Below are 17,909 nucleotides of genomic sequence, written 5' to 3'. Positions count from 1 at the left end.
ATCATAGGGTATCCTTTGAAAAAGAAATAACATTTTTTCCTGTGGTCTTTATTGATTAAGTTTGAATTCTTTTCCACAAAATAATAAACAATGATTTAAAAATGAGCATCGATTGAACATAATATTCTAAGACAGTAAGCGTCTGCCTGAAAGACAAATGACATATTGGCCTGATCCACTGATGGCATTCTTGGATGAGAAGTAAAAATGGGATATCAGTAGAGTGATATGATGCTGATTTATGGTCCTAGAGAGACCTTTTTTGGGGGAGTGGAGAAAGATGCATAATAAGGAAAGAATAAAAGAGACATAATCAATATGAAATTTAGTCATTTGAGATTAGCAGATGTGGTCTACCAGTCTGATTCTGAAAAGATTCATTTGTTTTATTAATTTTATATGGCATTATTTTCATTAATGGAAATAATAGAAAAAATAGAAGTTTCTGCCAATGTAATTATTTATTAGAGTATTTTACATCTACTGAATATAGGTTGATTTTTTTTAAAAAAGATTTCATTTTCAGCTGTTTAAAGAAAACCTTTACTGTGTAAATATAGATATATGTGAATAAAAAACTTAGCTTTACTTACTTTTAAAGTCTTATTTCAAGTAGCACAGATGTGTGGATAACCAATAATAACATAACATTTTCCGTGGGCTAGGTACTGTGCCTAGTGCTTTAGACACACCCTTTTAAACATCTCATCACAACTCTACATGATGTATTTATTCTCATTTCACAGTTGAGAAGATCCAGACTTAAAAAATTCAGTGTTTGACTATGAATATTTTGTTGGGAGCTTTCTAGGAAGCATGAAATTACGTAACTTATTTGTACAGTTCACCAAGAAAAAGAGAAACCGTCTTAACTAAAAGAATTAAAGAGCATAAACAGAAGATACACATTGCTTTTTTCTTTGATTTGCAGCTCAAAAGTAAAAGTACTTGTCTTCCTCACTGTAGGTGATGTTTTCTGAGTTAAATTAAAAGTTACATCCTGAGAAAAGCAAATGGATTTTGTGAAAGCAACACATTTATACATAATAAACAGAACATGGTGTTCCAGACACCCTACAGGTCCTAAAAAGTGCACAGTATAGTAGTCTGTTGACAGACTAAACATTTAGGGACACTGTAATGTAAAGGAAGAAAATGACGTAATGCCTATAATGTAAGCTAATGGAAAGCAACCATCAGGGTTAGAATTGACTTTATGAGGAGGTTTTATAGGCTAAGAAACATAAAATTATATAACATTTTGTCTAGTTCACTTAAAAAGAAAGAGAGAGGCAGGATTAAGCAAAGGAATTAGGGAACATGAACAGATGATACAAATTACTCTTTCTGCTGCAGTTTATAGTTCAAAAATAAAAGTACATTGACCCATACACATTTTGAAAATAATGTTTATGTTGTGTCTTTTTATCTGTTTGCACTTAAGGATAAAATCGATTAACATCATTGATTATTTTACAGTAATTAAATTCAATGGAAACATTTACTGAGTATACAGTTTTTCTGGACATATATAAAATGTTACAGTAGCTAATATTCCTAATAAACCTAAAAATACTGCCTTTCAATAAATTCTCTTGGAGACCAGTGTTCTCACATGAGTTTCTTAGTCATTCATTTGTTATTTTTACCTTGCTTACCATAAAAAATGAACTAGAACTTTTGAAATTCTTAGTTAGGAAATACTTTATTTCTGTGATAGTGGGACCACTGTTAATACTTGAATATTGTTTCTGATTTAAGGTATTTGAGTGATATTTAGGATCATTTATAGATATTTTTATTTACAATCGTTGCAAAAGTGTAAAACCTAGAAAATATTTATATACTATACTGTCATACATATCTGTAATGTTTGATTAAAACTTTATGGATTAACTAACCTTTTGGCAGTGGTGAACTAATATCCTAGAAATTTCTCAAATTAGAACATCTAGAAGCTCTAGATAAAGTACAGCAAGCATTCTTTTAAATGTTTAGTAAAGCTTATAAGGGAGGAAGGCTTATTCAGGGCTCAAAAACAAAGCAGTCAGTTCCACTTCTATTTAGGGTGTGGAAAGGAGCAAGGAAACATTACTCCTGTCCTAATAACAATAGCTTAGTCACAGAATCCGTAGAAAGCTGAATTCAGAAAAGCAACGGCCCCTCTGAGGAAAGATGGGACACAGGAACACTGACTTTTGACAGAGTATAGGAAGAAGAACTGGCCACCACAGAAGGTTGTTAGAAAACAATCAGCCAAAATTGTGACAAGTTTTTAAAGGTTGATTGTGGGCTAGCTTATCAGTTTAGAATAACTTGGAGCTTCAGATACAAGGAACTTTGCACCCACTAGCAAGCTCCTTTCCTCAGGCCTCCTTGCCTTGCAGGACAGGAGACTGGAGAGACTCTCCCTTGCTGATGCAGGTTTACTGCTGCTTGGGGATGGGAACATAACATGGCCCATTTCCTCAGACTGTTCTGCATGGACATATAGGAAATTTCAGCAGAGAGATGGAAGCTATAAAATGATCAACTGAAAATGCTAGAAATAAAAAGGGTGATATCAGAGATGAAGCAGTCCGTCAATGGGCTTATCAGCAGTTTGGACACAGATGGGGAAAGAATCAGTGAACTTGAAGGTAGAAATTATCCAGACTGAAACACAAAGGTAGAACAGAGGGAAAAAATAGGAGAGAGCATCAAATGGCTTTCAGACAATGTCAAGTGATCTAATATATGTGCAATTGGAGTCTCAGAATTAGAAAAGAGAGAACAAGGAAGAACTATTTGAAGAAATAATGGCCAAGACTTTTCTGAAGTTAATGAACAACAACCCAAAGATCCAAAAGCCCAGAGGATCTGAAGCTGGATAAACACAGACACACACACCCACACACGGACACACAGACACCCCCCCCCCCCAGGTATATCATGATCAAACTGCTGAATATAAAAAAAAAAGAGAGACAATCTTGGGAGCAGCCAGAGATGAAAGAAACATTACAAACAGAGGAACAAACATGACAGTAAAGCAGACTTCTGGTCAGAAATAATGCAGATTAGAGAACAGTGGAATGTTAGAAGTACTAAAAGCAAGAAAAAAAAAATGGCAACATGAAATCTGCACCCAGTGGAAATATCTTTCAAGGATGAAAGCAAAATTCTATTTTCTTTAGACAAACATAAATTGAAAGGATTCTTTGTACCAGACTTATTCTATAAGAAATGCTAAGGGAGGTTTTTTTTAGGCAGAAGTAATGTGATAAGAGATGGACATTGAATTTACATGATGAAATAAAGAGCACCAGAAATGGTAAAAATTTGGATAAGTGTAAATGAAGTAACAATTCTACGCAAATTCTTCAGAAAATAAAGGAAGTAAGAATAAGTCATCCTATGAGGTCGACATTACCCTGATACCCAAATGAGACATAGACTTTATAAAACCAAGAAACTATAGATACATATCCCTCATGAGCTTACATGCAAACATCTGAAAAAAACAGCAAATCAAATTCAGCAACATAAAAAAAGGATAATACATCATGACCAGTTGGAGTTTATCTCAGGAATTTAGAGTTGGTTGAAAATTCAAAAACGAATTGATGTGAGTTATCCTATCAACAAACTAAAAAAAGGAAAAAAAAAAATACATCACCATTCAGTTATCTCAGTAGATTTAGGAAAAGCATTTGACAAAAATCTAACAGTCATTCCTGAAAAACAAAACAAAATCAACAAACTAGGGATAGAGAGGGGCTTCCTCTGAAAAATGTATAGGTGTAACATTATACTTAAAGGTGAAGGACTGAATGCTTTCCCCTAAGATCAGGAATAAGCCAAGAGTGTGCACTCTTACCACCTTGTTCAACATTATACTGGACATTTTAGCCAATGTAGTATGGCAACAATTAATAAAAGGCACTCACATTGCAGAGGAAGAAGTAATTATGATCTTTTTTTTAAGTAACATTATTATCTATGATGGAATCTACAAAAGAAAAATACTAGAACTACTAAATGAGTATAGAAAGGTTGGAGGATACAAGATCAATATACAAATCAATTGTATTTCTACACTAGCAGCAAACAACTGCACATTGAAGTTTTTTCTTAAACTATGACAGTAGCATTAAAGTATGTAATACCTGGGGATCAATCTGATAAATGATAGGTAAAACCTGTATACTGAAGACTGTGGAACATTGCTGAGAGAAATAATGTATGAAGTAAGTGAATGGAAACCCCATGTTCATGGATCAGAAGACTCCGTATTGTTAAGATGTCAGTTCTTCCCATATCAATCTACATATTTAATGTAAAATAATAAAAATTCCAGTAGGTTAGGTTTTTGTTTTTATTTATTTGTTTTTGGTAGGAAATGACAAGCTAATTCTAAGATTCATATGAAAATACACAAGACCAGAAATAGCCAAAACAACTTGGAAAAAAAGAAGCAAAGCTGGAGGACTTTTGCTGACTGATTTTGAGACATAATATATACCTATAGCAGTTAAGACTATCTGATAATTATATATATAAAGATAAATCAGTGGGACACATACAGAGGAAAAATAAATCCCACATATACATTGCCAGTGGATTTCGGTACAGGAGCAAAGACAGTTCAGTGTAGAGTATAATCTTTTTAACAAATGGCACTGGGTTAATTGGGGGAAAAGTCCATACCTCACACCATGTACAAAAATTTAACTCAAAATAGATTGTAAACCTAACTGTTAAACACTAAAATTGTAAAAACTTCTAGAAGAAAACAAAATCTTTGTGACCTTGGGTCACTCAGAGGTTTCTTACATATGACACTAAAAGCATGATCCATAGAAGAAAAAATTGATACATTTGACCTCATGAAAATTTTAAACTTCAGCTCTTCAGAAGACATTGTTAAGAGAATGAAAAGAGAAGACCTAGAATGGGAGAAAATACTCAGGGATCACATATCTGATAAAGGATATGTGTTCGGAATACACAAACAACTGTCCAAACTCAAGAATAAGGGGGAAAAACCCCGAATTTTAAAATATGGGCAAAAAATTTGAACAGATACTTCACCAAAGAAGATTTATGGATGGCCAGTATACGTAAGAAAAGGTGCTCAGTCTCATTAGTCATTAGATACATGCAAATGTATTTGAATATTTGTTAGAATTTTTGCATTAAAAAACCCTGACCGTTATCTTTTCAGGTATTTTTCTAATATGCTTCTGCCTAATCCTCTCTCTGCTCTTCTATGACTTGAATTTCGCATATATTAGACCTTTTCTTGGTATCTTCTATGTCTTTTACCTTCTTTTCCATTCTTTTTGTGACTCTGAGTGATTTAACCTGACCCATAGTTCAGTTCACCAGTTCATTTATGTCTAGTCTGATTTTGATTATTATTCTTTTCTGGTCTAGAATTTCTAATCAGCTCTTTTAGAAATCTGCCACGTCCCCTTGAACCACATGTGTGTCAGATAACACTAGTACCCAGAGCGCATTTTAGTGCATTTCTGTTTTCTGCTTCTGCTGGTTCCCATTCATATCATCTTATCTCTTCATGTGTCTGCATATTACTGATTGTGTGTTTGATCTTGTATTTGATAAATTGCTTGTAGAAATAGGTTGAGCTCTAGGGTGACATCTTCCTCTAGAAAGGAATATGTTTTCTTCTGGGAGCTACTTACCTGCACTAACAATAAAGTCTCAGTTAATCCAGTGTCAGGCATTGGATGGTTTGAAGCTGAGCTGCTCATCCTGCAAATGCCAGTCTGCTTTAGGATCATCTTTATCCTATCCCAGAGGGCCTATCCCACTGCGGCCTCCACAAGACTCAAAAAAGTCACTTAAGCTCTTAGCCTCTCAGGAGCCCTTTCTAGAATTAGCAAGTGACCCCAGAGGAAAAACAGGCCCCAAATTACATGCTTACCTTTCTGGAATGCCATTTTCTCTTAGATCTTGGATGGGTAATTATTCCAGTGATAGGTAATCCTGTATGGGTAATTTTTTAGTTTTCGATGGGTAGCCTTGTTAGTTTCCATATGCCTTTATGCAGATGAATTTTGTATTTTGTTGTTTTTCGTTAATTATTGTCATCAGGAGAGCTGATTAAAATGATCTAGTCTGTCATTACGAAGTTCCCTTTCCTTTTATTTTATTCTTCTTGGTTTAATCTTGGAATGATATTAACCCAAAATGTTTCTGTTCGTATACCTGCATATACCCTTCCACCATGGCCTGCCATCACCCTTACCCCCACACAAAACAATTGATTGTTTTCTAGGGATGTGTTAAGAATAATCTTGCACTTTAAATATTCTGCCAAAACATTTGTGTGGGATCTCTTTTTTTAAACTTTGAGTTCTTCAATCCCCTTATTTTGTTGGGGTGAAATTATGTTAACAGTAGCAGATCTCCACTTTCTGTTTTCTGTGTAGGCAATCTCATCTACACCCAAGTCTTTATATATCATCTATATAAGTTGCATCTATTCTATATAAATTCTCTTATTTACAGCAACCTTTCAGAGCAACAGATCTCTATATGCTAATTTTCTTTTTTTTTTTTTTAAAGATTTTATTTATTTATTTGACAGAGAAAGAGACAGCGAGAGAGGGAACACAAGCAGGGGGAGTGGGAGAGGGAGAAGCAGGCTTCCCGCGGAGCAGGGAGCCCAATGCGGGGCTCGATCCCAGGACCCTGGGATCATGACCTGAGCCGAAGGCAGATGCTTAACGACTGAGTCACCCAGGCGCCCCTGTATATGCTAATTTTCTGTCCGTAATCTCTACTTGGATGCCTCAAAGGACTCTCAGAGTTAACAAGTCCAGACCTCAGTTCCTGCCATTTCCCCTCACCACCTGGGGTTCCTCCCGTGTCCCCTGTCCTAATGTGTAATGCTGTTATCCCCCTGGTTTTCAAGGCAGAATTTTGGGAGTCATCCTTGATACCATTTCTTCTTTTACTATTCGCTTAAGCAGTCCTGTTTATGTTATGTCTTCAGTATTCTGTCGAATCCACCCACTCTCTCCAGCCACACCAGCTCTGCCCTCGTCCAAGCTACTATGAGGGTTTGCTCGGATGAGGGTGATAGCTTTGCAAGTGATCCCTGCCCACCACCTCCCTCCCATTCCACCCTACCGTACTACTTTCTGACTCATTTTCATCTTAAGAGTCAGCATGCTATTTCAAAGCATTTAAGACTATAATTTGAGTATTCTCTTGCTGAATGCATCCAAGGCCCTACATAATTGGGGCTCTTTCTGCTTTATCAACCTCAGCCCCTCCTCTCACTCTGTGCTCTAGGCACACTGATCTTTCAGTTTCAGAATCTGCCATGCTCCTTCTTACTTCTCAGTGCCAGGAGCACTTGCTTTCTTACTCTACTTGCCTTCCTTACCTCTCTTTATCCCAACTTTTGTCTAATTATCTCTTTCTTTTCTTACAAGTCAGTTGTCACTTCTCACTGATCCCCTCTCAGAAGAGATCACGTCACCTGTTAGATGTTCTTATACCATCTGTGCTTCTCATCCTTAGCTTTTATCACAGTTTTAATACTGCTAGCCCTGCTCATTGCTAAGTCTCCAGCACCTGGCTCAGTGCCTTGAATGTCATTCAATATTTGTTGAATGTTTGAATGTATAGAAGCAAGAGGAGTCCCTCAAAGGTAGGGGCACAATGTTTGACTTTTCTCCAGTTTCCCAGAATACTTCGTGTGATGCTTAATAAATAGTTGTGAATGAAATTAAAATTATATTATCAGAATTAGATCTTCATTGGGCTACTAAGAGAAAGATTAGAAGGGACTAGATTAGGATAGACTGACAAGAAAGAAAGCCCTATTTCCATTTGCTTATAGACATTTGCCACTTTCCAATGCTGCTTCCCCCCTCCAAGAAAACAGCGTATACTTTAATCAAAATATATTTGACTAATGAAATATGGCCTCAATGGATTGTTTGTTATGGTTACTGACAGCACTATATCCAGCAAATAGATATTTCTTTGATAAGCACATCTTTTCTTTGCAGTGTTATATAGCTCTTTTTTAAAAAAATATTTTCTTTATTTATTCGAGAGAGAGAACACCCAAGCAGCGGGGAGGAGCAGAGGGTGGGAGAAGCAGACTCCTCACCTAACAGGGAGCCCAACGTGGTGCTCAATCCCAGGACTCCGGGATCATGACCTGAGCTGAAGGCAGACGCTTAACTAACTGAGCCACCCAGGGGCCCTCTATAGCTCTTTATTTACATTCTAGGCCTAAATTGTGAGAGTACATGATTCTAATTTATGATATGTAAAAATGACTTGGCAGAGTAGCCCAATTAGAAGTTGAGTTTCAAAACCACTGTCGTGAAATGTATTTCTTTGTTTGGTGTTGTCATGATTTTGCATGGAAGGATACTTGATCACACATCTACAATAGTGATACGAGAGTTACTCTTGGCATTGGTATTTCCTTTATGGAAAGAGATCTTTGGGGTATTGTTATGTGTACCTCCTCATGAACCTTGCTAATCACTGAAACACAGATTTAAAGAAGAGTAAAACACATCCATCTTAGTCCTGTTCCTGTCTCCACTTTATTTTCCCATTTTTCCTCTCAGATTCTGACTTTCAGGGTTCTCAGCTAGTTTTCCCCACCCTTTATTTTAGTGTAGAGCATGGCAGCCAGTGATAGGGGGAAAAAAAAGAGGTATAGTGAATTGTTAAAGGTATCTGAGTTGGCATGTTCCAATTATTCATATTTAACTCAGTTTTACAGTCATATAAATATTATCATTTCATAGTGAAAAGAGCTGTTAACCATTATTGTTAGTCACTAAAAGTTCTCACAAGTATGGCCCTCAAAACCCCAGATATTTCATATGTCCCAAGTCTTCAATGTTTTAATTTTTAGATTCCTATTTAGTTTCAAAGCAATCAATGATATTCTCTCTAAAAATATACAAAGATACTTTGTAATGTTAGGGCTCCTTTACCTTTAGCCAGCACCATTTGTGGTAAATATATTTACCAGTTTAATTTAGTTAAGTTTAGTTTCCAAATGTGTGAATCCAAAATATTTGTTCTTTTGGAATACGCCAGTGATTTATTTAATGTTTCTCTATGTCGTGTATTGTAAAGAGAAATATCTTCCTGATGTATACAATGTGGGCTTACTGGAGACAGAGCAGTTGCCCTCTAGGCAAGGACTGTATTATGCTGTTTTACAAAACGCTCTCTTGTACTACTCACACTGACTACAGGATGAATTTAAACAGAGAAGTGTCTAGGACATTTTCCTTCCTCGAGTGGGAATAGTTTTTTAAATTTGGAGATGTACCATGTACTCATTTATCAAATGTCTCATTTCATTTTTGAGGAGTTCAGGTTGGAATGCCAGCCATACAATAGAATGTAAGGGGCAAACCGACATTAAGGCATGCACTTAAGCAATAGAGGAATTTCCTTTTCAGTGTCTCCCAAGGTCCATGAGGATGCACACTTATTTACCCAGAGAGTATGGATCTCACTATGTTTGTCCAGAGGGTGTGACTCTGTGGAGGAGAACACTTACTGGTAAGTGTCAAACTCTTATTGTATTATATTTCAGAAAAATATGTTTAGAAATCGATTTTTAGCAGTGATAAAATCTCTTAGTCTGTGCTGGTTTCTTAACAGTGGACAGTCCCAGATGTTGAAGTCAGCACAACAAGAGAAAAACCCAAATCCTGATAAGACTTGAGGATTTTTCGAAAATTAAATGCAAAATAGTTGGGGCAAATGTTGCTGCGGGAGTCAAGACTAAGTAATGCAGTAAGAAGATCTGAAGTTGGAGAGCTTCTCATGTTCTTCTTTTGCATAAAGTTTGCATACGTACAAAACCCGAGACTCTAATGGCTTTCAGAGGGGGCAGAATTACATCTCTTGGAACTTAAAACCGCAGACTCCGTGACCCGGAATGTACACTGTGGCCCTCACAATATAGTTTAATATTTCCCTGCAAAGTACTTTCTGTTTCTAAATAAAGGCTGTGTGTTCTGAGACCTGTAAACGATGTATACTGGCCACATCAAATTTTTTAAGAGTGTTTTCCAAATCTGGAATGGTTAGTGTGGAACAGATGTTTGTTTTGGAAACAATAAAGCAGGGAGATATGATTGTGCCATATGATTTCAGAGACCAGTCGCTGCTTTTGCTTTACGCCTATCATTCCTTCTCTTTTTCTTTCAGCCAACAACTCTTGAGATATGTAATTGGCTATTGGTTGAAAAACCTTGTAAAATAATATTTGTGTGTGTGATACGAAAGTCTGAATGTGTGGTAGGTTTCCTGGGAAGTAACCATGCCGATTAAACATTTGCCACAGCAAAGCCACTGCCAGATCTCCCGCACTACCCCCTGAAGGCTTGGGATTGATTTAAGCCAGGCCTTAATAAACAACGAATGGAAGTGCAGAATCCACGAGGAAGAATTTCAGTACTTAGCTTTGGCATCAGGCAGACAAAGGTTAAGTCTTAAGAGTTGCCAATCGCTAGCTCGCTGGCCTTCAGCAGAACATTGACAGCTCCGAGTCTGCTTCTTCTGCTATAAAATGACTTGTCATGTCCCGGAATGATGACTGGCTGTGGTCCTACCATATGCATCAAGAAGTCTGAGTACTTGGTGTGCATCCTGGTTTGCAGAGATGCACTGGGGGAGAAGACAGCAGGGATGTGGAGAACGTATGTGAAGGGAGAGAGCGTCAAGAGTAGAAGGTTTAGGTCAAAGGGTAAGAGTCATCTGGCAGTTACTGAATGCCTGTTGTGTGCGAGGAGGTGGGGTGCAGCTATGAGCACAACAGCCAGAAACTCTTGCAGTCCTGAAGCTCGTGGTTAGGGGTGGGAGATGGACCATAAGCATGTGAGCATGTCGGATGGTGGAGATAATACATCTGTAATATAAAGGAGGTGGTGAGAGCTGGAGTGGGGGAGTGGCTTTCATTATAAAATCAGGTCTTCGGGGAGGAGCTCCTTGGAAAGGTGATACTTGAATAAAGGCTTGGGAGAGATCAGGGAGCCAGTCATGTGGAAATCTGGGAAAAGTGGGAAGTGGGAACAGATGTGGGAAGTCATTGCATAGACTGACTTTTATTTTGAGTGTGATGGAAAGCCCTTGGAGAGTGTTGAGCTGAAAAGAGCCATGATCCGACTTATTTTTTATAAGAATCTCTCTGGCTACTGTATAGAGACTAGACAGTAGAGGGGGGCAGTAATGGCAGCAGGGACTAGTTAACAGGCTACTGGGATAATTCAGGCTGAAGGTGTTGGTGGCTTGGATCAGGGTGGTAGTGGTGGAGATGGCAAGTGGTCAGATTCTGGATCAGGATTGGCCGGCTATCCGTGGTGAGTGAGGGACTGAGAGGAGCTAAGGACTGGCCTCAGAGTTTTTAGATTGGCGACCAGAAGGTCAGGGTTGTCATTCACTGTTTACCAAGGTGAAGATTGGAGGAGAAGCAGTTTTTTGGGGAAAGATCAGTTCAGGTGTGGACAAGATAAGATTCCTATTAGCCTCGTGTAGAGGAGACCGGTGGATAGCTAGTGGTCATTATTTAAATGCCCAGTTTACACTAGTTGCTAAGTCATGAAAACTCTGCTTAAATGATTTAAATCTCTGAGCAGATGGTACTACAATTCATATTTTATAGATTAGGAAATAATACAGAGAGATTAATTTTCTTTTTTTTTTTTTTTTAAAGATTTTATTTATTTATTTGACAGAGACAGAGATAGCGAGAGCAGGAACACAAGCAGCGGGAGGGGGAGAGGGAGAAGCAGGCTTCCCCCCGAGGAGGGAGCCCGATGCGGGACTCGATCCCAGAACCCTGGGATCATGACCTGAGCCGAAGGCGGACGCTTAATGACTGAGCCACCCAGGTGCCCGAGATTAATTTTCTTAAGGTCACAGATATGAAACTTTGTTTTATGGCCGCAAGTTCCACGTTGTTCTACCAACTTTATTATGTTAGTTATAAAATAGGCATTCAAGGGCAATTCCTATAATTGACATAACTGATTAAGCAAAGGAATACTTTTAGCTACCTTTACGTTAAACACACACACACACACACACACACACACACACTTTCTCTTCTAGAGAAGTAATATCTTTGATGAGGTTTATATGAAAGTTTTTTTTTTTTTTTACTTTTTGATGTGTTGAAAACTAATATCTTATGTAGTTTTTAACTTTGAATATATGTTAAATTTTTTTAAATGGTGAATGGAGATGGCTATGAATATAATTAATTTTTAGAAACATTCTTATATTTAAAAAACTTCTTTTAAGAACAGTTTACTGCATGGTAAATTTATGTACTCGTCAGTGGTTTCAAGGGGAAAATACATTTGTACAATCTTAAGTGTATTCCTTTTTTATAGTAAAATGCATAATGTTTATTTTTTGAAGCAGAAATACAAGTAACGAAAACACATGTGATTGTCTGACCTTTGATATTATTGTTCTAGGTCTGATGGCAAACTGTACAATACAAATAGCAAAATTAGAAATTGAGAGCTATCAAAAATCCCTGTTCTATTATTTAGAGGTTTATCTATATTTATAATTTGCATTTTAAAAAGCAGTGGAATCTTATTTTGTAAATGCCTAAGACATTTAAATTTTTTGTGGTGTAATGAGTTAAACAAGAAGGAGCAGATTAATAGAGTTTTCTTAATGTAATAAAGAGGAAGTACATACCCTTAAAGGTCATATAGAGTTATTTTGTGGAATATAACTATGTTTGGTTTCTCTGACCTTGGATTTTTAAAACTTAGAGTTTCTGATCTCTCATCTCTGTAATAGCAAACTCTTTCTGATTACGCAGGAAGTCCTGCATGTTGCAGGAGTGGAAATGCAGTTAACAGCTGCGGTGTCATTCTTGACCATTCTACAGGAAGAATCGGTGTCAATTCATACGTATGCCCACTCCTTCCTCCAGGTCATTCTGCTACATCTCGAGCACCGGGATGCAGGTTAGCAGCCTGGAATGCTTCATTCTGTACCTGTTTATTGTGTCTTGGATGTGGCCATGATGTTTTTGGAATCTTGTTAGCCTGACGAGGATAACTGGTCATTAGTGTGACTGAAAACAGCCATGGCTCTTTCCTTACAAAACCCTCCAAGTTCAGTGTCCTTGAAAGCTGAAGACCCATTAATTCATCTTATGATCTATACTTTCTTCTTAGAATTTTTGAATTTTACAATATTTATGTGTATAGTATTATCATACAGCAAAAAAATACACAATTTGGCTGAAAGATATCCCCCCCATATTATTTTTAAAGATATAAATGTTTTCTAGATGTTGGCCAAGGCAAAAAAAAAAAAAAAAATAGAGGAACTTCTTCAAATAGTAATAAAAATAATCATCCCATTTTATCATTAAATATTGTTGTAACTTAATGGCTGAGTTGAAACTAAATCTGTGAGACATTTAATTTGGTGTGTTTTTTCTCTGTTAATCAGGTGTCAGCAATGCCTGGCTGGAGACTCTTCTGTCTGTGATAGAAGTATTGCCCAAAGAAACCCTAAGACATGAGGTAATACTTTTTTTTTTTGTAAATACTATTAAGTAAGTCATTCTAAGGTTTTCTGTTTTTGTTTTTGATAAAAAGTGGTATTTAAAAAGAAAAATAAGGTTATTTCCCACTCTGAAAGCAACACATGTTCATTATGGAAAATATGAGTGATACAGAAAATAGTAGGAAGAAAAGTCATGGTTCTGGATGTAGCCAAAATCTGAAAAATCATTTCAGATTTTTCCCTATACATGTTTTTTGTTTTTTTAGTAATCACGGTGAATTTCTATATGGTTATTTTTCACTTAGCATTATTTTCTTATGTTATTTTAAACTCATTGGTAGTAGGTACAAAATATTTTACTTGTTAAACATTTAAGCCTGCTTTCAGTATTCTATTATTAAAAGAAGGCATTAATAAGCACCTCTGTAGAGCTTTTTAAGTTTCAGAAAATTTTCTTAACTGTAGCTTCCAAAAAAGTGGAATTAGGTCAGAGGGCATTCGTATTCTTAAGACTCTTACTAGCAATATGTGGAAATGCCTGTTTCCCTGGACTTTACTCAGCATTAGCATTCCAATTTTATTTATTTATTTATTTATTTATTTCTAAGGATTTTTTTATTCATTTGAGAGAGAGTGAGAACATGAGCAAGGGGGAGGGTAAAAGGAGGGTCAGAGGGAGAGGGTTTGAGGGAGAGAGAGAAGCAGGCTCCCCACTGAGTAGGGAGCCCAACACAGGGCTCCATCCCACACCCCTGGGATCATGACCTGAGCCAAAGGCAGACGCTTAACTGACTGAGCCACCCAGGCGCCCCTATAGTGTTCCAATTTAGTTTGATGGGCCAAAAAATGGAATTATATTTTAATTGGAATTTTTTTTATTATTATGCTGTTGAACATTTTTTTCATATATTTATATCAATTCTGTTCTTTTGGAATTGTCTGATCATATCCTTTGGTCACTGTTTATAGGTGCTGTTTATCAAGGTTGCGAATCTTTTGTTATGTTTGTTGCAGATAATTTTACTAATTTCTTGTTTGCTTTTTTTTTTTTTTTAAGATTTTATTTATTTGACAGAGAGAGAGATAGCGAGAGCAGGAACACAAGTGGGAGGAGTGGGAGAGGGAGAAGCAGGCTTCCCGCGGAGCGGGGAGCCCGATGCGGAGCTCGATCCCAGGACCCTGGGATCATGAACTGAGCCGAAGGCAGACACTTAACGACTGAGCCACCCAGGCGCCCCTGCTTTTAAGTTTTTAACACTGTTCAATATACCCATCTCTAAAAATTTTAGTAAATTAAAATGAGAGAATGAGAAAATTAGAAAGGAAATTTATTCTCTAATGAAATGATTTTCATTCTTTGAACAACATCCCTATATTCTTTTCAAATATGTCATGGTTTAAAAAGTAGTTACCTGTCAATGAAATTCCTCTGTATATTTCATGAAGTGTTTTTGTCCTTCTTTGCCCTCATACAGTTTGTGGTCCTATCTCAATGTCAAAATACGTGGTTGAAGATGGGAAGATTTACTCAGTTATGAGGATGTTTGTAAACTTAATGCCGAACATCTAGATGATTACATATATTTAAACATTGAACTTAACATTCACGTCTGTTATTGATACTTTTTGAAGAGTGCTATATAGTGGAATGCAGTTTTTACTCTAGAATGCCATGTATTATTTTATGTGATTTTTAAGATTTTAAATACACAGTTTATTTTATTTTACATCTTCGAGTTTCATATGGTATTTATCATTATGAATTCAGCATTTCTGGCTACTTTGTTGAGAGGAAAAAACCAGTTGACTTTTTGTTAGAGCTGTGGAGTTTTAGAACTTGGAGGATTCTTAGTATGACATATTCTGATATCCATCTTAAGTAGATGAGCCACCTTGGGACTAGAAATAGCAAGATTACTTGGACAAATTAAAGAGCGGGGGCCAGAATCAGGATCTGATCTTCATAGTTCTTTACAGTCTGTCATGCTGTTGTGTTTTTGAGCGCCCAGCATGTACATAATACAATATCAGAATTGCATTCAAATTACAGAATTACTTAATAGAATCTATTTGAAGCTATATTGTTTTGCATCCCTTTAGGATAAATATGAAAATTTTATATGGAATAAAAATAAATTTCAGACTATGTGGTAATCTGCTTTTTTTTCTTTTGAAAATGTACATTTCACAATGATACTTTATGTGCATACGGATCACTGCAGAATTCACCATAAGCTTTAATTCAGTTTTTATGTGCCTGATTGGTTTTTAATTATGTAATTTATCATCATGTTTACCTTAGTAAGCCAGAAGGCAAACAAGGTGATTCAGGTTATGAGCCCCTCACATTATAATTCAGATTCCTTAAAAACACTTGGGACCCTAAAATATTCCTTGAGGAAAATAGCTGACATTAGTGGCAAGAATATATAACACTTTGTGAATTTGTTCTCTAAATCTTTTCTCTTTAGATTTTGAACCCACTTGTTTCCAAGGCACAACTTTCCCAAACAGTCCAGTCTCGTTTAGTTAGTTGTAAAATTTTAGGAAAATTGACCAACAAATTTGATGCCCATACGTGAGTATTTATATATAATTTTTGTCTACTTTATTCATTTGAATTGATTTAAAATGTATGATGGTCATATGATTAACAATTATATTAGACTTATTCCATACTGCATACAAGCTTAGCTGTTTTAACTTTATAGAATTCTTGGAAGTCTACTTATTCAGATGCATTTCTTCTCATCTCATGGCATTTCAAAATCAATATGATTAACTTTTTTTCTATTTCTCATCTTAGTCTTCTCTGTCACACACCTAGTGTAGTTTTGAGTATAAAATGTATTATTCTATAGACTTCAAAAACTGTCAAACCTGACCTAAAGATAGACTTTCTGATTTCTTCCATTATTGTTATGAATTCATTATTTTGAATAATTTATCTTATTTTGGGGTTTTATGGAGAATGTTTATAATTTGTATGCTACTCTCTGCCCAGATGATAAATACCAAGTGGAAAGAATGAAATGTTTTATAATATGACACAAGAGTAAAATATAAAATAAAAGAATATTTTGGTCGATGGTTGTTAAACATTCCATTTGCCTGTAGCCTTTCATCTTAGCTAAGATGTTTAACTGTCAATCCAAAATTAACCATTACTTTAAAAAGATCCAGGCATATATATAATTTACAAATAACAAAAGATAACATCCAAATGTAATGATATATGTGAAAATACCACATAAACTATAAAGCTTTCTATTAAAGTATGTTTGTTATTAAGCTAAGATTTTGATAATAACTTTGAAAATTTTAATTATTCTAAAACACCCATTTGCATGTTCCTTTCCTTCCCTTCTAAGCATTAAAAGAGAAGTACTTCCTCTGGTAAAATCACTCTGTCAAGATGTAGAATATGAAGTTCGGTCTTGCATGTGTCGGCAATTAGAAAACATAGCTCAGGGCATTGGGTAAGTATACTTTCAATTCCTTATGTCATATTCTTAGTTCTGGATTGTCAGATATTCATATCCTGTTCCTGTGTTCCATGAAAGCATGGTGTTGAAAGGCTAAGCTTTATATGATCTTTAAAAATGATTGCAACAACAAGTACCTCCTGATGTGTCTGGATTAAGAGACATTAAAGTGAAGATGCTTAGCATTCATCTCATGCTAATTTCTTTCTTACCTTCAGTTGCTTGTTAGCATCCCAGATTCAGGAAGGGAAAATGTCCCGATAGAAACCATGCTTGGACTATTGCAATAGCATTTCTTTGGACTAGCAGCCTACTATTGGGTCATCTCAGATGGGATTACTCAGTTGAAGTCTTTGTTTCCTTTACACTCTACATTTCCACTGTCTGCTTTGTTGCTCTCCTTGCCTTTTGGATGTGTGAAGCTTGGGAAGGAGACACATAAGGCAGTTAGTCTCTTCTCCATAAAAACTGATCTCATGTCAAGGTATATTAAAGGAAGTTTTATCTAAGAACCATCTTAGGTGAAACAGTTTTTTTTTTTTTTAAGGATCCTAAATAGATACAAAAAAACATTGGGACCTCTCATTTTTAGTAGAAGTTACACTGTTTTCATCTGGTTCTTTGTTTCACAAGCAAGGACAATCAGGTTGTTGCTATTTGCGCAATTGTTTTTTTTTTTATTTTTTTTTATTATTTTTTTTTATTCTTATGTTAATCCCCATACATTACATCATTAGTTCTAGATGAAGTGTTCCATGATTCATTGTTCGTGCACAACACCCAGTGCTCCATGCAGAACGTGCCCTCCTCAACACCCACCACCAGGCCAACCCATCCTCCCACCCCCCTCCCCTCTAGAACCCTCAGTTTGTTTTTCAG

General features: G+C 36.2%; 1 protein-coding gene across 4 annotated transcripts in view; it reads left to right on the top strand.

The window, feature by feature from the left end:
• PPP4R4 (protein phosphatase 4 regulatory subunit 4) overlaps window positions 1-17,909 on the top strand; it is a 105,820-nt gene that overhangs the window by 38,310 nt on the left and 49,601 nt on the right. For 3 of the 4 annotated variants that reach the window (XM_081829996.1, XM_081829995.1, XM_081829997.1), the window contains 4 exons: window positions 12,848-12,995; window positions 13,489-13,562; window positions 16,017-16,123; window positions 16,917-17,024. In XM_081829996.1, the coding sequence (XP_081686122.1) occupies window positions 12,848-12,995; window positions 13,489-13,562; window positions 16,017-16,123; window positions 16,917-17,024 (437 nt within the window). Of the gene's footprint in view, window positions 1-9,500; window positions 9,562-12,847; window positions 12,996-13,488; window positions 13,563-16,016; window positions 16,124-16,916; window positions 17,025-17,909 lie in introns of those variants that run through there. The other variant, XM_081829998.1, reaches the window with a different exon arrangement.

This window comes from Leptonychotes weddellii, chromosome 9 (genome assembly GCF_054177405.1).
Source record: "Leptonychotes weddellii isolate Sample4059 chromosome 9, ASM5417740v2, whole genome shotgun sequence".
NCBI classification, from domain to species: Eukaryota; Metazoa; Chordata; class Mammalia; order Carnivora; family Phocidae; genus Leptonychotes; species Leptonychotes weddellii.
Note: the sequence above shows the minus strand (reverse complement) of the source record. Positions and strands in the feature narration are given on the sequence as shown.